This window comes from Rhipicephalus microplus, chromosome 9 (assembly GCF_043290135.1).
Source record: "Rhipicephalus microplus isolate Deutch F79 chromosome 9, USDA_Rmic, whole genome shotgun sequence".
Lineage (NCBI taxonomy): Eukaryota > Metazoa > Arthropoda > Arachnida > Ixodida > Ixodidae > Rhipicephalus > Rhipicephalus microplus.
Window position 1 is genome coordinate 101,990,683 of NC_134708.1, and position 21,134 is coordinate 102,011,816.

Sequence of the window (21,134 nt, forward strand, 5' to 3'; positions counted from 1 at the left end):
AGATGCTCCTGTTTCGCTTTGACTACTTCATTCACCTACTCACGCCCCACCTTCTCCTTTTTTCTATCCTGCACTGATTAACCCATGGCAAAGTGCATGTATGGCTTGCGTGGTATAATGCATTATTATTAGATTTTATTTTACTGTGCCTAATGCTGCCTTCGTCATGTCGGAATGATGAACAATCGCAAAGAAGCGCAGTGTGGTTGTACGGAGAATATTTGCAAACGATGATTGCAGTCTGTGATGCACGTTTTACTTATCCGATTCTCTCCAAAGGGTGTGTGCCTTGTGTGGAGCACAAGAAGAAGAACGTGGTAAGCCCTTTTGATAACATAAAGTAGCGGCTAGGCGCATATTATCAAAGAAGCGTCATCATCATCATATCAATGTGCCAAATGTTTTTTGTTTGGGGCTTTGTTCGTTGGCGACAGTGACGGGAACGCTGCCGGCCTTGGACGAGTTTATTAAAGGCTGAAAGAGATTTGATTGTGGAGACAATTGATACTCCTATTTTCTAAATTGCGCTTTTAATTCCTATATAGTCTTTCCTCAAATACGTAACTCAGTTACTACCTGTTTTAATATTCATTTTATTGTTTTAGTATTTTAATCTCTTCTGAGTATTTTGAATTTTGTTACACTAGTACTTGCTGTATCTTCAACATGACGACATTTAATCCAATAGTTCAGAATTTCTTCTGAACGCTACCCAGTTCTTAGCAAGTCCTCCAGCGTGGCAGGGGTTTCATTAGATTAGAGATTCATTTGCTTTTTGGTTTTTCGTGTTCCTCGTTGGTTTCTTCTGACTGGTTTTCGCAGTCTTTTGGAAGTCGGGCAAGTCAGACTATTTTGATGTCTTTTTCATCACCTCGTCAAGGTTGCTCCCCTTGGCTAGCTTTTCTGACAGCTAAAAATTGGCATCTCGAAGCCTTTCTACGTGTTGGAGAGAACTACGTCCCTGTGGCTCTGAATACTACGAATTGGGTTCATTTCAATAACGAACCCCAAGGCGATTCAAGTGGAGCTCCGCCAAGCCTTGTTGCACTTTGAGAAAATCAATAAGTTCGGCCGCGCTATATTTTTTGCTGCTCTGCAGATCAGGATTGCGTTCTAGAGCTTTTAAATTGTTCTGAATTTTCCGCATAACCGGTGAGTTCACTTATTCTAGCCTATTTTTCTTGTACAAAGGGCGTAATGCACGGGGTGAAAGTGGAATATGTCAGGGGTACAGAAAACAAAAAGCGGCTTGGAAAGAGCTTTTAATCAACCAGCGTCCCAAACATTAGTGTGATTATAAATTTATAACCGCTGATTCCAAACGTACAGTGCGCAAAGCGGAATATGACAAAGATATGAATAAACTTATTTATCAGTCTAGATATGAACATAAGAAAGTGCTTCTTAGATTCTTGCGGGCTAGAAAAATTATTGCACAGGCAGAAAGTATTCATTCTGAAATATGCATCCTCGCGAACTCTCCGAATTCTCGTTAAATGTTGCTGAAGGCATGGAAGGCAGGTTCACAACAATTAGGTCACAGCCCACACTGATCTTTAGGGCCATACCATTTGGCTTGCACATGTTAATTTTAAAAGTCGCATACAGCTGGCTTGGCGTTGGCACTAATCGTGTGCACTAGTGACTCTAGACACAGCTAAGGCGGACGATAAAGTGGAGTGTTGTATTCTAATCTCACAAATGTATTACCATTGTTTTCCAAAATATATTGTTACGTAGGTGTCATGTAGGTGTTACGTAGGTATCAATGTACTAGCATGAGTAACAGAGTCATTAAGAGACAGATAATTTTATTGCATCTTCTGTGCATGCTCTTCTAAAAGATATAAGCAATCACGAGGTTTACCACAGGGCTTAGTGTTATCGCCTGTTTCATTTACATATTACTAGGTCGAATTCCAGCCCATCGGGATAATAAAGTTTACGTGTATGTAGGTTATATTGCTTTCTTAGCAACAGATAGTGGTCTGCACTCGTGGTATCAGTCATTAACAGATTACATAAACACGCTGGAAGCATGGCTTGAAGATGTTTATATGTCATCGAACGTCCACAAAAGTGCGCTTCTCTCATTCTTATTTAAGGATCCTGTGAACATCCCACTGATGTATCGTATCGAGATTATTCCCCAGGTAGGTTGCCTGAAATACCTAGGCCTCGTATATACAGGAACGTTAAATTGGAAAAAACCACATCGATGAAGTTGGTTTTAAAGCCACACGTGCTTTTGTGGTGGTTACGAACACTAGAAAACATAAAAACAGGTTTGAGAAGAAATAAATTGATAATAATTTACAAAATGTATGTACGGTTTATTATCAAATTCGGGTGCGCAATATTTTCTGGCAGCGTGGCATATAAAATGAGACAACAAATATTATTAGAAAGAGAAGCTTCGCTCTTGTGTCTTAAACTGCCGAAGTTTGTCGCAAGTAATTTTTTGTATGCGGAAGCGCGTCTTCCACTTTTGGCAACTCGATTCATAGTACCTGCAACTGAAACTGATAAATACACACAGTTCGTCTTAGAGACAAGCTTCTCATTCTTTTATTAAAAAAACCAAGCGCATTCTTAGAAACACAGTAGTCAAGACTGCACTCCCCTTTGACTAGAACTTCTGATTGCAAATGTCAAACAATTGCCTCAACCAGTATACTCAAATCAGAACTTCACATAGAATTTGGTGATATGTTTTCTGTGTAATGCAAAACAAATCACCCTTCGATACTTAAATAAGCAGTCACAAGATTACTGGACTGATCAGTCTATAAACAACATCACTGCGACGGGTGCATCCGTGTTAAACATAAATGTGGCAGCACCTATCTCCTGCCTTTCACTCGACCGTTATTTCTCAGTCTGAATACCAAATTGCACTCCTATATTCATTGCTACATTATATGCTATTGTTCTCGCACTTCGTGATCTTTCTGCAAAGCAAATCAGAAGCATTCATAATGGCTGATTCTCTTTCAGTATGTGCGGTAGTCTCTGCAGCAAAAAAAAAAACAAATAGTGCTCGTGAGTGTGTTTAGAAGTTTATTACCAGCAAAAATCAGTAAAACCCACTCGCTATGTGCACCCCGCCACCACGGGATTCATCTGAATGAGATGGCAGACGGATTAGCCAAGGCATCTTCAAGAGGACCACTCTTCAACATTTTACCTGATATGGCTTACATGGCAGCAATAATATTAATAAAGGCGTATTTGCACATAGAGATATATATATATTATGATTGGATAAAGTAAGAGACTGTACAGTTAAGATTTCGCTGGAATAAGTAGTTGTGTGTATCCCAGCCGTTATAAATAACCGCCACCAGATTACGCTGTAGAATTCCGCGTCTCCATTAAGTCTCTTTTTCAAGGAAAGAAAACAATAAACGTTTTTTTTATTCTGTTGTCAATATTCCTGATTGATATGCGGGGTTTATTGTCCCCAAGCCACCTTATGATTATGAGAGACACCATAGTGAAAGGCTCCGGAAATTTCAACCACCTTGGTTTCTTTAACGTCCACGCAAGTCTGAGCACACGGGCCTAAAGCAATTTCGTCTCCCTCAAAAACGCAGCCGTCGCAGCTGGGATTTGATCCCGCGACCTGCGGGTCACTACACCATCGCGGTGGGGCTCACCAGTATTCTTAAAAAAGGAAAAGATAGCTTGTGGATCTAATGAAAAAGCTAGGTTCTGAAAAAAATGCTGCAGCAATTTGATTCTTTGGAGGGATTACAATGGGCTATAGTAAGCGGGAGGTGTGCTCTGCTGTGTTTGCGTACACAAACAAAACAAAAAGATTACCTTGCTAGTATATCCTTATTCTTCTTTTTGGCTCCGAGCCTATCTGATTCTCTGATTGCTTTCTCGTGCAGTATTTTTCTCATTAGTTTTGATTTGATTTTATGCACCTATCTTTATTACACGTTTTTAGATCGATATTCAATAACTTAAAGGTCTGCCTGATTCTTCGCCATCGCCCCCTTTTGTGGACGAGTGCCAGAAACTGAGATCATCATCATGATCAAAATGCACGTCCGACTGATGGAAGAGTTCGGCTGTCTCTTGTATATTCTGTTCTTCTTACACAGCAGACTTGCACCACATCATGTGGCACTGCCCTAAGCACCCCTCTTCCCCCTTTTCTGGCAACGCCTAATTTCTAGTGAGGAGCAGTGGGAGGCTGCCTTGTGCAGCTCGAGGCCCGATATTCAGGAGGCCATCCTGCAGTTGGCTGAGTGGGTAGAGGTAGACTGCTTCAAATGGTTCTTTCCCACCACCCTGTGTACTATTGCCCCCTTCCATGTAATAAGGGATAAATAGACTTGTACATTTATTTATTCCGCTGTATACTTCCTCTTTTGCGCCTGCCTACAAGTTTCGGGTTCTAGTTCTATTGAAGAGAGAGATATGTTTTACGGCTTGTTAGGACTACCAAAGCATGTCGCAAAGGCAGTGTTATACTTATAAGTGCGAACACAACCCCCTTTATGCCACTTCAACATTCTTACGGGGCCAACTCTTTGAGGACGCTACAGGTCGCTACCATTGTGTTAGTGAGTGGCGCCCTCTTCTAACGATGATGCGTTCCCGCGAGGCAGAATGAAGACAGTCGTGGTTTAGGTTGAGCGTCGATTTGTTGTATCAAGATGGGTTTCTCAGACGCTCATGCTACGCCTGTGTTACCATCTGCGGTGAACAGTTAACACTACATCGAGTCAGAAGCCTTATCAAGCTCTACAGACAGACAGGTTTTTGTGGGCACAACTTAATCTGAAAAATAATGAATGTAAAACAACAAAAATGTCCTACCTGCTTCTTTGAAGTATTTCAGGCTACCGAATCGAAAAATCATTATGACAAGTGTCAAATGTAATTCTGAAAAAAAAGAAAAGAGAGAGAAACAAAAAAATTGGGAATGCCACCACCATTGCCAACCACCTCCTTGGGAACCAGCGAAGATCAGCAATATACGGTAGAAAACCGTCTATCTTAATACACAGATATTCGAACTCAGTCTTCACTTACAAACTCTTGACTTACAAACCAAATATTTTCTCGCTCTTCTTTTTTTTTATCTTGGCTTCAATCTTCCATCTCCATGCTGATGGCTCCGTCTTCGTTGTACTTCCTTTCAATGTTCTTCGTTCCACTCTCTTGTGTATCACTGTTCGGGCTGGCATAAATTAGCCTGGTCCTTCTTTATTATATATTTTACTCTTTCGGCTTCTCCCGTATTAACCTCTGAGTTTTTTTTTTCTTGAATGTATGCGCTTACATTGATATCAAATATACATACTCATATGTACCTTGATATGTTTTCACACACGTGTCAACTTGTACATAACAATACATATACATTTTGTATGGATACATATACGTTGTACGTTACCCTACATTTTCTGTCTTTTTCTCTTTTTAGAGGGCTTTGTTATGTATGCTTGTATACTTTTTGTGGTCTTTTTTTCAAGGGAGTTTCTTTTAATTTTTGTTATTTTGTGTGCTTGTGCTTTATTTCAATTTTTGATTCACTCTTATCTTTTTTCTTTCCTCCTTCCCTCATTTTTCACCTCTTTTTTATCTTTTTTTCCATTCAGTGCTAAGAACTCCGACCTCACAAAAGGCTCGTGACAAGGGGCCTGTCCCATCACAGGAGATCTGTCTTCGCTATTCGTTGAAATTCTCGTGGATCATAAAGAAATAAGCTGGAAAAGCGCATTGTGTTCTACCAAGTTAATTGCTAATGATGTTACAGAGCGCCAGCAGGAATTCTGGTATGAGAGCGCAGAAACAGAGCGCTTACGTGTGATTGGACGGTGGCAGTTGGAAGAAAGCGCAGCATCTTTTTTTTCTCGTCACTCGCCTCCTGTTTGAGATGTAGGGGATTACGAATCATTTGTCCAAGCTCTCCCATGTCAAGCTCTCCTAAATAATTCCCCTTCGCGTACGATAAATATATTTTCTCGTGAATATTTGCACTGCTTTGATACATATGCAGCGCAAACGCGCCTACTTGCAGAAAAATTCTTGCTTATATTGCAGCAGTATGTTCGGCAAAATTCTATTATAAAAGGCAAGTGCACTCGATGTGAATGTCTCGTGAGAATAGTCCTGTCGAGATGGTGATGCGGTGAGCAAATATAATGCAAAGCTTAGAAAATCTCCAATTTCCTTTCCTTGTTTTCTTCTGTGCTGAACTGATTGATTGATTGATTGATTGATTGATATATGGTGTTTAACGTCCCAAAACTACCATAAGATTATGAGAGACGCCGTAGTGGAGGGCTCCGGAAATTTCTGCGCTGAACTGAATCACTATTTTTCCAGATTTGTGTAAACCCTAGCTATAATTCTTCGCATGTAATCCCGATCGCTTTGAGATATCTGAAGTATTTGACGTGGACGAAACAACGCAGAGGGCATGGAGCTTGCAACCCATGGCACTTGAATGTGAACTCAAAGTGCACAAGCAATTGCAACTACGCAAACTTATACATGACTAAAGTCAGCTTCGTTCAAATGTTTTAATTTTCGCAAAAATAAAGATCAGTAGAGAAAGTATATTCGGTATGTAGCTATCAGTCAGAGCAACACCAGCAGAGATAAACGTTTGTCGAAACCAAATACACTGATAAGTGAAGTAAGATATAGTACAGAAACTTCCCATCACGTGGCAGTACTGTTCGCCCCCTCCCCGCCCCCTCCCCTCTAGATAACAGACCGGCACAGCTGAAGCAGTACCCCTTAGAAGCTCCTCATGACCGAAGCGAATAGTCAAGGTCCCATGGCTGCGACCGCTCCCGAATCCAGAGCGTGGCGATCCACTTTGATCCATGCAGCACAGGGCAGGAGCCGTGTGAGGTGCTGTAATCTATCTGGCGCAGACTGACCGCTGTTTCTTGCTTCAGGTTGAACCAGAAAAGCGCAGACCCCCGACGAGGCCTGATAGCAATATTGGCCTCGGGAAAGGCGGTGGAGCCGCCCTGCTTTACGTCGCTTAGGTACACTAGAAGTGTCGCCAGGCGTTCACCATCTTCTTCTTCTCTCTCCAAGGGATCCGTGTGCTCATTGTAATGTCCACCGGGGGCATAGTTAAGGACCTGCAGCTTCTCGGCTGACTCCATCGTAAGACCGGTGAGCGCAGAGGCTCTCTGGTAGACGCGCAGGGCGCTTCCATTGTTTTCGAGCCAGGCGAGCGCTGCCGTCCGGGTATCTGGCTCGTCGTCTCGCCCATTCTCCTCTGTAACCAAAGCCGGCTCCAGTTCGGTAGCTTCCCGACGAAGTGATTCACACTCGTCGTGACTCAAGAAGTCATGCACGAGCCAGAGTCGAGGTTCTGAGGGAGAAAGCTCCTCCACTGTGAAGGGCGAAAGCGTCGCTGCGCCCCGATTTCCGGACGACAGCCAGCAGCGCGAACAACGGCTACTTGGTCTAGCGTCGGACTCCCGGCTGTCGCGACAAAGAACGCCAAAACGTGTATCACTGGGAAAGCTGTAGCGTTCATTTCCCAGAAAGGCATCTCGGTAAGGCCACATTGCAGCAGTCTCCGGTGGCCGACTTACGACAGCCTTCCAGGAGGTAGAATTCCACTTAGGCGTCGATGATTCCAACTCCCAAAGATTGTAATCGAAGAAATCGGCGTAGCGTGTGTCTTCCCCTAGTTTGACCCAAGCAGCGGCGGCTGAAGGTTCGCTCCGAGAGCAATGGACGCCCAGCCACAGCGCATCGTCCGACGACAACTGATTGCAAAGTACCGGAGAGCAAAATGTCGCAATGACTTCTGCAGCTGTCAAACCATACGCGCTCTGAAGCCTGCAGACGTTGGTCGCCGCGCCATCTATGTCGTCTTCTGTGGGCCAGGAGGACAGTCCAGTCTCCACTAAAGGCGGAGGGCAGCGAACGTTTCGGAGCATGTCAGCTGCAGCCTGGAACACCGAGAGCCTCAGAAACCTCAACAGCACCAGCTCCGTGGCTCGAGCTTCTGATGGGGACAATGAAGCATCCTGGAGCTCTAGATGCTGTGGTGGAGAGACGAGCGCAACACGCTGCCAAGTGGTTTCACATTGCCTGATGTGACGCTTCATAGCTACAACGATAGCTTTCTCCGTCGGAAGCAAACTCACCAGACCTGGCACAGATCGAAAATATTCGCCGCCTTGGCATATATCTACGACAGCTATCAAAAACAGTACACAAGGCAGCCACATCTTCTTCTTCTCTATTGCAGCACGCACTTGGTTTAATGGATCCGTAGGCAGACTTTGAAACAATAAGTTAAAGAGAATCTGGCGCTGGGATTCTTGAACCACGATACAATTAATGTGGTATACATGCTTGCGATTAAATTATTACACTAGCTAGCACTGACAAGGCGTGTTCCTCCGTGGTTTCAGTTTCGTTCTTCGCGCAGGCTGAGTAACGGGGTGTAGTTCAAAGCGCTCAAACAGTGCTCTTGTTTGTTGAAAGGGGCTGGATACAGCTTGCCACTTTGGTTGGCTGCGAGACTGCAGGTTTACATGTTGCATTAGACAGTATAAGCACGGCGGCGTTTGATCACCACTGCGCAATGATATAGAATCTCATGCTAGTGCTTCAGTTCACATTGTGTTCGAGGTTTTTATATATATAAGCACGTCTTCTATAATTTGTTCAAGTCACCTGAGAACTGATGGTCAAGCGACCTACATCCACCATTACGCTCCTGTGATTATACTTAACAACGAACGAAACATAAATGGAATCGATGCTTTGACGAAACCCCGTCTGGTCGAGCAAAAGCATGAAATGCAAATGAATTGCAATATTGTTGACCATTATGTTTGGACCTTTCATTTCTGTAGGTGCCATTTCACTTCATTTATATTTCTGAACAAGACGTACGTTGGCAGCAGTACACGGGAACATGACTAGTACACACCAGGACAGCCACACCTGGTGTCGCAGAAAATAATACGCGAACTTTTTCTCGAACAATACAATATATTCAGTTTCTTTAAGAGGTTACGCGTACATTTCGTTAAAGGACAAGTGTGTCTGCTTTCAAGTGTTCTACAAAAATAATTCGTAATTTGGTGATGCGGAATTTAGAACACAGCTGTAGAGCAATGCATATCTTGGTGGCAGAATTCGTGCACACCTCCCTTCAATCCCAAGCTCACGCTGAGTTTCCCAAACGGTTTTTCTATACGGAAGAATAAAGTCAAATCTGGGTAAAAAATTGCCGTGGCTTAAATCAATGAAATCCACTCGAAGTGATTTCGGAGCCAATATCTCCCAGCATATGAATGGTGATCGAAACGTCACTCATAAAGCCCCGCAGAGACTCTAAAACCACCTGCTTTACTCCTGACCCGTCCAAACGTTCCCTAGCTTTTCAGCGTACACGTCTAGTTTATACATTCTGCCACTAGGAACGTAACGTACAAGTGGCGTGGCGCTATTGAGCGCCTGTTTGCTTACGTCAGCTTTAGCCTTCATTTCATATTTTGTCCAACAGAACACTCATAATGTGTACATATTATCAATATTTGCAAAATCAAGTTGAAGTGGAATTATGTCTATTAGAAATTATTGGAAATTGTTTCCACTTTGATGGACGCGACATAACATGGGCCGTCCTACACTATGCAAATCTACGCATTCCTGAGTAGGTAAACCATTGTGCAATAAGTACGTAACCACGCTAAATACCTTACTTGACCGGCTGTCTAATTTTAAAAAAAGTTTCCTCGGCTTGTAATCAGCTGATTGAAAACAAAATTGTGGCATAATGCTCCTCGTCAGACACACAACAACTTCCCCAGTCTAACTAAAAAATAGTATGGTATGGGGCCTGGTGAGTGGTCCTCTAACGCTTTTCACGACCTCATTGTTTTATTCATTTTCTTAGCAGGCCACGTATTCTGGAGGCTTAAGAGATAAGTGCCGCACAGACGGTCGTGATAGGGGAACGCAGTGCTAAGTTATTTACCGTATAGATATCAAAATGCAATGAAATTTATGCTTACCTTCAATTCAATTTTCGCGGGCTCACCTAACCATGTTTCCCTCGTTCTGTGACGTCGTAAGGCTGCCGAATGAAATGAACTGAAATCTCCACCGTACAGGAACCTTATATGCCTTATTGCCTATTATGCCTAACGTATTGAAGACGTCGTTGCGATGGTAACAAATAATGTTGTACTTGAAGAGGGAAGGACTCGTGCGAAAAGAGGCAGCTCGTGAACGCTTCTATTTTGTTTTGCAGTTTAATTGATCTTTCTTTTTGTGATGGCGTCTATATATCAACGTTCTTACATTTTCTTTTGTTCTTGTTTCTTCAACAACGGTGCCTGGAGAGTCCCCAGCACGTTTCCTGCTGCACCATGGCGTTCGGCGCATTTTTGGACTGGCTTTGTAAATTTCAAACTGAAAAGGTCACAGAGCTTTACTTTCGTCCTTGCTGAGTGAAAAACTATGCTGAAGAAAAAAATGCCATGCCTGCGCGGAACGCGCAGCACAGTCACAGCGAAAGCTAGAAGAGCGGCATTTCAGGGCCCTTTTAAACTCTTTTTGGGTGACATGGAAGCACACTGCTGGGTACCCACTACGCCATAAATGTTCATAATATTTTTTGTAGTAGGCCATAATTCAATGTGCTATCCTTAGTCATTCTTTGAAGAATCGTGTTATCCGCTGCACACTTGTTAGAATTGTTTCGTTTGCTTTGTCCCCTAGAAGACCTTGGCTGGTACCCACAAGGGGGATTAGCCACACTGTACCTTATATTGTAAATTTTTATACAGTGTTTGTTAAAAGAGAGAGAAATCAGATAAGAAAAGGGGGAATAATAACGTACAATCAAATAATAAATTGAGAAGGGCGAAAGGATTTAACAAATCAGATTTAAAAAATAGTAAGAAGAAGAAGGAGGACAAAAAATTGGATTTATCTGGCGACAGCGCCAGAAGGGTATTCTTCCGGTTGCCTCCGTAGATTTATGTAGCGCTGACAGAATAGCACTTCGGCCCGCACCTAATTGAATGGCGCCAAATGATAAAATGGTGGACGTATTAACTGCCGATCCTAGCATACCAATCGGCCTCTCAAGAATTATTCGGTGGAGTGAGGCGAAACCGTGGCATGCTAAAAGGAAGTGATTTGTTGTTTCTAGTTCACTGCTAACTTCACATAGGTTAGTTAATGAAAATACTTATTTGTGAATATAATAATTTACCCGAAGAACTCTACAGCGAAAGCTTGTGAGGGCCACCTGACATTCACGAGAAAGGTATTTTGCGGTGTTCCATGTGCACTACAAGTGCCACTACTCTTCAGATTGTAAAAGCGATGTTTCGTTGTTCTTTAAGACTAACAGGCATTTGAATCGTTCTGCAGTAATAAAAAAACTGTGGAGGTACTAGCCAAACCAAGAAGTTCAAAGACGCCGAGGCGAGCGAATCAGCAGTTTCATTTAGTATAATTTCAGCATGCGCGGAGACCCAAAACAATGGAACTTCTGATTGGCTAAGTGGTACGAGAGACCAAAATATCCTGAGAAAAGGAGACTGCCTGGCGGACGTTGTTTGTGTTCTAGTAACAGCGCGACAGCTTCAGGAATAGACAAAACACACAGAAAAGAGCGCTGACTGTCAACTGAATTTTATTGAAGGTGCTACGACCGCTTTTTTACCGCGTACAAGAAAAGTGCTCATGCGCGATGACACATGTGTGACCATGAGAAAATAAGCTTAACTGAGAAAAAATACTCTCCCTTTCAGAAAGTATAAGTGAAAGTGCACTGATGCATTGACCCCTGGTCTTCCTGATGAAAAGCGGCTCTCTCTTTCATATTTAGGGGCGAAGCATTTTATAACAGCACCCGTTTGTCTCTCGTAGCCGTTGTAGTGTGTAACAAGTATAACATCTTGACCTCCAAGATGGTGCTGGTTAGAGATTTTTTCTGTGCGTTGTTAAACAATAAAATATAGTGCTCAATGTACATGCCAATGGCTTCTAAGGGGAAATGAGAGACTGGATCATTCGGCTTTTAGTTAAAGCGCACGCTGCGATCCCCATAAGCAGCCAATGGCATGTACATTGAGCACTATCTGACAAGAAAGGGTTGCTACGTTATACTCACTGGGTGTAACCTCTTTAGTTTTAGAAAGGTTTAGCGAGCGTTGAGCCGCAGTGCCATGAATAAAATCAACTAGTATATACCATGAACTCCGGGTGGTTAAAGGTGGGAAGTAGATACGAAGCGCAAGCCGTAAGAAAGTAAAAGCCGAATTCTCGTGTCTCTCAGTTCACATTAGCAGCCATTGACATGTATTGAGCACTATCTGACAGGAAAAGCTTGCTACGTTATACTCGCTGGGCGTAACCTTCTTGGTTTTAGAAAGGTTTAGCAAGCGTTGGGCCGCAGTGCCGTGAATACAGTGAACTAATATATACCATGAACTCGAGGTGTTTAAAGGGGCGATGTAGACCTGAAGCGCAAGCCATAAGAAAGTGTGCGTATGCTACCTCTCGTTTAGTCTTTGGAATGTCCGCTGGATGGCGGTGCTTCTGTATGGGGAATATATGATAAAAAGATGCGAGATGGTGGTACTTGGAGTGTTGAATAGATAGAAGAACGGACACAAAGACAGATGCATGAATGGACGCATGAACGGACACAGGGGCTGATGAGTGGACGAACGCAGGGACGGACGCACGAACAGACGCACGCACGGACGGACGGATGAACGCATGGACGGTCACACAGACGGATGCATGGACGGATGGAAGCAAGAACGAATGGACGGACGAATGCTTCATCCCACTCTCTATCATTCACTCCATGGATATGCTGCCATTTTTTTGTTCTTCATTTTTTTCAAAAACCGTGTTTTATGAAACATAGGACTGCCCGTACATTCTTCACAGTGTATGGTCATGAGACTAGCATAGCCTTTTTCAACGTTTAAAGCATGCTGTCTTGTTCGATCATTGAAGCATTGCCCACTTTGTCCTATGTTTACTTTTCCACATGTCAACGGTATTTCATACGCAACATTAGATTAACATTCAGTAACCTCTTCCCATGACGAATGGTGTAAGATTGACTATTCCTGCTGCTGTTTAGTACACGCACTTTTGAAAGGTGGCAAGGGGCGGAAAACAACAAGTTATTATTATATGTTTTCGCTATTTTCTTTAAATTGTGAGACGCCTTATGTACATACGGTGTAACATGCTAACGTCTTTGGTTATTCTGTTTTATTTTTTTTTCTGGCTTTCTTTAACCTTACTTTTTCAGGGAGGGTTTCGCAAACAAGTGTGATGATGCTGATGGTATATCCAGCATCTTTTAGTCTTTTATTTTGGTTTTTTAAGGATAACCTCCCCCTTCCGCTCCCATGACTTCTGAAGGGTGGCCTGAATACACGTGGTGGCTATTCCTCTTTTTACAAAATTTGAGTGCCCACTATCAAAAGCCAGAACGTTCTGAGCACTCCAGAGCTGATAGCACCAGCAAATATGTGCATTATCAGAAAAATAAAGCTGAACATCTAAGAACTGAATAACGTTGCCTTTTGGAAATTCAAATGTATATTTCAGCCTCCAGGCGGAAAAACAGCAACAGGAATAGTCAACCTTGCACCATTCGTCACGAGAATAGGTTTACTGATTGTCAATCTTATGTTGTGTGTGAGATACCGTCGACATATGGAAAAATAAATATAGGACAAACTGGGCGATGCTTAAATGATCAAGCAAGACAGCATGCTTTAAATGTTAAGAATGGCTATGGCTCATGGCCATACACTGTGAAGAATGTGTAGGGCCATGAAGAAAATCATGGCCATACACTGTGAAGAATAAAACACGGTTTTAAAAAAATCAAGAACAAAAATTGGAAAAATATTTTGGAAGAATGTTTTTATCAGGAAGACCACGGATCAATGCATCAGTACACCTTCACTTATCCTTTCCGAGAGATAGTATTCCTTTCTCAGTTAAGCTTATTTTGTCATGGCCACATATGTATCGTCGTGCATGAGCACTGGTATGGTACTCGGTATAATAGCCGTCATAGCACCTTCAATGAAATTCAGTTCACAGTCAGCGCTCTTTTCTGTCCTTCTTGTCTCTTCCTGAAGTTGTCGCGCTGTTACTAGAACAAAAATATCCGAAGTATTATTAGCTTTCTGTTGCCGATAACTTACTTCTTTAGGAGCCTCTGTAAGTGCCAGGAATTCTGCGAGACATATCAGCGTGAAGTCAGGCAGTCGGAGCGCTAAAGAACAATTAAGCTGACTTGAAAAAATGCCTACTGTTTCCGTCTGAAGATTTGCGCGGCATCCGTTGAAATTAACACGTGAGTAGAAAAATGACTGAGATGGTCTTGAAGGAGGCCATCCAGAACATGCTTTGTAAGTAACTTGTCATTTTTTAGGAAAATGTCATCGAAAATTAGGTCGACTGGAAACGAGCATAGCGTTAATGGAGTTAAATTCCGAAGAGAAATGTGAAGGTTGGATAACAGAGACTCGACGATAATGACTTGGGGTCATTGAAAACGATGCCACGGGCACTTTAAGACAGAATCTGGAGATTCGAAGCAAACCGCCTGAGGACTGGAGAGAGGTGCATCGTAGAGCTTTAAAAATGTTTGCACGGTAAGGTGTCGAAATCTCACATCAAGTAAAGCTTCCAAATAAAGCACGCTATTCGCAACGCACCTGGGAAGCCCGAGACAGAGCCGCCGAGCTTGCCCTTCTAGCAATATTAGACGTCTTAATTTGTACTCAGCTCTTCCAAATATTTATGCAGTGGCTGACGACGCTGAAGAAATAAGCCTGAAGTGGGTATGCGCCACAGTAAATAGGTCAAGAACCAGCTTATGTAGCGGGTTGGAGCATTGGATGACCCACTAGTTGCGCAAATCACAATGTGTGACGCCTGGCTGTTCTTTGATGTTCCAACACGCTTTATTACTCATAATACCATGATTCCTTTTGCGACATCAAGGCTGCCTAAGTCCAGTTAAGAAGCGAGTTTCAAGCACTGGCATGACTCAGTGGTAGAATACAGGGCTGGCACGCAGCAGACCCGGCTTTGAATCTCATTGTGTCATTTGTGTTATTGATTTACTGAGTTTTGTTTTCTATCGATACTGGCTACGGACACCGTCAGCGGCGGCGGACAACTACGGTGCCGCCTGTGACTCGTGTTCTGATCTCATAACAGCTTTCACAGTAAAAAGAAATGCAATACTAATTCCTAATTTGATGCCACGCCATCACAACATTTAACATCACATTTATCCAATCACAGGCCTGCGCCTTCCGTTGTCAGTACCACGCGCAATAGTTCTTGCGAGCGCTACTACAAGTTATGAAGGCAGCACCAATCTTTTCAAATGTTAGAAGGCCGCTATAGGCTTCGTCTTTATTATTTGAACAAGAGAATGATCATCATCAGCAGCAGCAGCAGCAGCAGCAGCATGACTACGTCTACTGAAGGACAAAGACCTCTCCCATGTTCCGCCCAGTTAACTTGGTCCTGCGCTTGCTGCTGCCAATTTATACTTCTTAATCTCATCTACCCACCTAACCTTCTGTCTTTCCCTAACCCGCTTGCTTTCTCTGGGAACCAGTTATTTCCCCTAATGACCAGCGCTTATCCTGTCTACGCGCTGCATGTCCGGCCCATGGATGTCCACTTTCTCTTCTTGATTTCAACTAGAGAGTGATATCCCGCTCTTAATGCGTACTTTAACCACTTAGTGAATACTTTTTATTCTAGGATGACTTCGGAGAAGTCTGACTTGCCGATTGCTACAATGAATTCAATAACGTTAAATGTGGCTTGTGTCAGTGAGGCTTTCGCATATAGCTACATTCTGTGTAATGGTTAGCATGCTTTAAACCATCCGCAATTATGCCGGCGAAATGTTTTAAAACTTTCTATGCACCCTTTACCGGCTCTTGAGGCATTACGCGCCGTCTAGTGTGCCTGGCTTTAAGCTACAAAGTAGTTTGGAAAATCTACTGTTTTGGCGCCCGAATGCAACGTACGCTTGCACTACTCCATATTACTGCTATATTACATCTTGTATTGTGAGGATTGCTGCAGACGCGTGTTTGTAAAGCATGAATTTTATTTCCGCTGCATTTGAAAGCAGAGATAGTTCTCTTTTCTGTATTTCCAAGCCAATTGTGTGGCTGCGTGGTAGGACGCCTTCTTGCTATGCAAATGGTCCGGGTTTAATTCACACTCGGACTCAGTAACCTTTATTCTTTAATTTTATTTGCTTATTCCTCAATTGTTTAGTCCCAGACACGATTCTTTTTCGCTAACAACCATTGACGCCGACGCTGGAGTTTCGGCGAAACGAGCTTGTTAATGCTATGGGTTTAACAGGTTATCGATAAGAACAGAATCTCTAGTGCTAGCATAATTTCCCTATAAGTAACCCACCAGTTGAAAGTCAACAGTTGGCGCTACAAACATCCATGCAGTTCCACGAAGCGAATAATGATGAGTGGTCTAAACATTAGGAAGTTAAATTATCCGCCCACTCGCACAGGTAAATGAGCGAAAAAACGTGTAAAATGCATTTTATGTTTTATTGGTCATAGCTCGTAAGGCGTGCTCAGTTCTGCGCTCCAGTTTGCTTTTACTATTTGCTTTGTGGTCCTGATAGTGTAGAGCCAATGATTCTTCGATGGGATCTAGCCTGAGGTTGACAATGATGAGGTCTCCTCGTGCTTTCTCGTTCTTTATTTGAGTATTTGTGAAGGGGTTACATCTGCTTTAATATATTTTTGACGAATACTTCTGATATAAATGGTGATGTGAATGATGTCGGACATGCATTCAATATTCATCGGGTGATGTAAACTCGACTGTCTGGTCTGCTTAAAATTTCAGTCTTCTGATATAGTATTAGCTCTCTTTTTTTTTATTGATTCATCTTTTTTGTTAATATTTTAATTTTCAAATATGGTTCGCAATTCTTTTTCTTTTTTGTTCTTTTAGTAATAGCCTGACAATCATTGTATAGTGCTGACATACAGGCCACAAGCTTTCCTGGCCGATTCCCCACAGTGGGTATGTGGCAGTTTTCACAGGCAACAAACAAACGAAGTCTCATAGGCACTTCAACTATATGTGAATGTTTCGTTTTTTCGTCTCCTGACTAGGCCGGACTTCTACAACAGCTTGTTTACCAGCTTTTGCTTTATGTGCAGGTCGATGCCTGCGTCATCGGGTATGTTTATGGGAAGGCAATACACCATTTTCTGAACGTGTATAGATACCCTGACTGCTTGACAAATTGTTACGTACAGCGCGTTGCCTTGCGCTAAACGCCTGACGCTTTTGAACAGGAGCCGCGAAACGATTAGTCTCTGCTTCTCGAGCTCTCGCCTCAGGAGTAACTTTGCGTTTGCGTTGACATTGAGCAACCGCATGCCATTCCCTCGCCTCCGGATCAGCAGCATGTTGCCGGCTTTGCCACTTTGCCGATTCTTCCCGAAATCTCGCCTGCGGGCTAGTTTGTTTTCTACGTCGGCGTTGCCTTTCTCTGGTGACAATGATTTTAACGGTCAATCTCATCCACGAAACAAAGAAAGTGTGCGATCTGGAACGCTGTTGTCTTCATCAGCCGCAGTACACGTAATGTTTTTTTCGGAGGTGTATAGTGGGAACCATGCTTATCAGCATATTTGCGAATGACATAGTGACAGAGTGGGCTTTAAAACTTCATGAACGTTACTGTGCGCGTATACTGTGGGTACCTTGCATGTGCTGCGCCAGACAACGGCCAAGTCTAGACTCTAAAGTACGACGCCTCTAATAAAAGCCTGATAACCAGAATAAAATAGAAAACCAAGATTCATGGTTCGATGCACGCTGCGCCGACTCATCACCAGCATTCACTTCGTGGATATGCCTTCATTTTTTTCTCCATTTCTCTGTCTTTCATAAGAACTCTGTTCAAACTGCTGTGCGTTGACTCGCATCACGGCTGCGAAAAAATGGACGGTGTCGATGACAGCACTTCTAATGGGACGCGTGCTAAGTGCGATGTCGGGACCGGTGTAACTGACGGATCAGTCAATACAGACGTTTAGCGTATCTCATGGCGCAAGATCTTTCATTTCGCCTAGCCTTATACAGTTTTCGCTATGTTTAACGAAACTATATTTTAAAGAAGGGAATAAAATGCACTTAGGAGCTAAGCGGGTTATCCGCCACGTCCGGGGGTCCATTTGCTTTCCCAGAGAACGCACTAGTACTCCCTTGTGAACGCAATCCAGAAACACGGATTGCGTCTCTTTGTCCGAGACGATGAATGGACCTCATACTGCCTTCCTTCAAAGCGTGGGCTATGTATAGAAAGTTGATTAAAAATTAATTTTAGTTCACACCTCTATGAGGTCTGAATGAGCGGTGACCTGCAGCCACACCACGAATTTAAGTATTACTGCAGCTTGATTTAGCGAAACTTAGTTTTATAATTCCATGATATAGCACTTAAACTTGGAAGATCCCGCTCCAGATGCAAGCGGCTTGTGCCCGCTTGCACACTCAGCACCATGCTAAGCTGTCACTATAATCAAGAGACATTTAGTTGTTGTTTATCGCGTAAGATAAATAATAAAGACACTTAATTTCCTCAGAAGCGTTTTATGCCAGCGTGCACCAAGAATTCAATGACGTACTTTTGCCAGTGAAACTATTTTGAAAATATTTTGGTGGCAACGAAAACGTTATCAGAATGGGCTTCGAAACCATGACCCCTAGGCCCACGACAACAGATAGCAGACACGTATCAAGTGAGACGGTAAGTTAGGTCAGTTCGTTAGGATGCATCGTGAACTTATTTACAGCGCAACACCAGAAAGCACAGGACGGGGAAGGAGCAAAGGAGAAAGAAAGGAGTGCGCTGCTCCTTTTCTGTCCTGTGTTTTCTGGTGTTGGGCTGTAAATAAGTTCACGTATCAAGTGCGCTATCAATGCTAAAAAATGGCAGTATATCCAAGGAGTGAATGATGGAGAGAGGGGCAAAGCATCCGTCCATCCATTCGTTCTTGCTTCCGTGCGTCCATGCGTCCGTCTCTGTGGCCGTCCGTGCGTACAATAACCCGTCCGTGCGTGCGTCTGTTCGTGCGTCCGCACGTCCATCTGTGCATCCGTCCCTGCGTTCGTCCATGCATCCGCCCCTGCGTTCGTCCATGCGTCCATCCGTCGGTGCAGCCATCCCTGAGTGCGTCCATGTATCTGTGTGTGTGTCCGTTCGTCCATCTATTCAACACTCCAAGTACCACCATCTCGCATCTTTTGATCATATATTCCGCATATGCACCGCCATCCAGTGGACATTCCAAGGACTAAACGAGAGGTGGCACACGCACACTTTCTTACGGCTTGCGCTTCGTGCCTACTTCCCACCTTTTACCACCTCGAGTTCATGGTATATACTAGTTCACTGTATTACTGGCACTGCGGCCCAACGCTCGCTAAACCTTTCTAAAACCAAGGAAGTTGTGTCCAGCGAGTATAACGTAACAACCCTTTCTTGTCAGATAGTGCTCAATGTATATGCCAATGGCTGCTAAGGGGGAATGAGAGACAGGAGAATTCGGGTTTTAGTTAACGCGCACGCTGCGAATTTTTTATTGTTCAACAACGCACAGAAGAAATCTCTCATCGGCACCGCCTTGGAGGTCAAAATGTAAGACTAGTTACACACTACGACTACTACTACGACTACGAGGGACAAACAGATGCCGCTATAACAAGCTTCGCCCCTAAAAAAGTTGAAGGACACATGGGCGTCTCCTTCAAGAGCAGATTGCGATAGCGTAATCAGGCCTCTTTTTCATCACCTTCTGAACAGCCTGTACGCTCGGTTTCTCGATGCACGGCTCAAGCGTGCCTCAAGCAAACGAACGGCAGTGCACGTAGCATTGGCTGTTTCGAAGTATCATTGAGTGCCTATCGCAATTACAGTTATTCAATGCCCCCTAAGCCATAATTATTTCTTTTGTGAACCAGCGAAGAGCCCACGGGTTCCTATGACAACACGTGGACCTACAAAGTTGTATACAATGTTGATGGCTCTGCCGCTGATAAATACTAAATATGTGTGAACGCTTTGTAATGGGTGAGCTTCAAATGGCGACTCACCAGGTTTGACAATTTTGAGCTGACAGGCAATGCGTAGACGAGGCGTTTTGATCACGACTGCCAAACTTTGCAACGCTACGCCTCGTGGAAATGGGTCAAATTCAAGATGAAAGCTGCTCCTTCTCCCCTCTGCCGGCGCACGCGTAGAGAATGAGGGCATGACGTAGGCGTAGGAATGGCCCGACGTACACGGCAATGCAGTGACATTGGTCCTCTACATAGACGAGTCTGCTCTGACGTTGTCAAAAGTATACCACGTGACATGGCACAAAATATTTAACACAACATGCGTAGCTTATGCATTTGTTGCTTCAAGAGATGAATAAAACTTGAAATGAATAATGTGACGCAATAAAAAAATGTGCGCCTCTTTCTTTCATTTTTCCCGTGAAAGGCTACGACATGCGGGGCTAATGTGCCAGCGTTTCGCATGCGTTTGTATCCCCGCGGTCAGCGCATTGAGCAGACGACCGCCGTGGAACGCTCCCACGAGTTCACGCACTCATTGTGCTCATCTACTCTACCGCGTCTAAGCCAGCGTTTCCAAACCATCCCGCAGAAACAGGCAGAAGGCCACAATATAACGCTGGTCAACAAAGCAACGCTGCTCGCGTGCTCGCGGGCGGGGCTTGTTCGCTACGTCATGCGCACGTCACCTCTTGGTTGGATGCCGGAGAGGGTGGGGAAAAGATTCGGCTTGCGAAGACTACGCGAAAGAGCAGCAAGGGCTCCGAGCTCGCCTCTTCTCACCCTCATTTCGCGCCGCTTCAAAAAACCACTTCTCTCCGCTCGTAATGAACCGATTCAAAAACTTTTTGTGGCAAAACGTCCCTCATCGGACACCCAACAACTTCCAATGTCTAACTAAAATTCGGTATGGGGCCTGGTGAGTGGCCCTTTAAATCTAGCCAGCCGTTGCTCAAATCATGCTTTTTTGCGACCTGGCG

The 21,134-nt window shown here is 43.7% G+C and overlaps 2 protein-coding genes across 6 annotated transcripts in view; one reads left to right on the plus strand and one right to left on the minus strand.

Annotated features, from left to right (window-relative positions):
* LOC142772072 (uncharacterized) overlaps positions 1 to 21,134 on the plus strand; it is an 88,960-nt gene that overhangs the window by 22,802 nt on the left and 45,024 nt on the right. The window lies entirely within an intron of this gene.
* On the minus strand, positions 3,682 to 12,058 carry LOC119164670 (prolyl 4-hydroxylase subunit alpha-2). The gene has a single exon (XM_075874176.1). It carries the CDS (start codon positions 8,226 to 8,228, stop codon positions 6,777 to 6,779), a length of 1,452 nt encoding a protein of 483 aa, XP_075730291.1. The 5' UTR covers positions 8,229 to 12,058; the 3' UTR covers positions 3,682 to 6,776.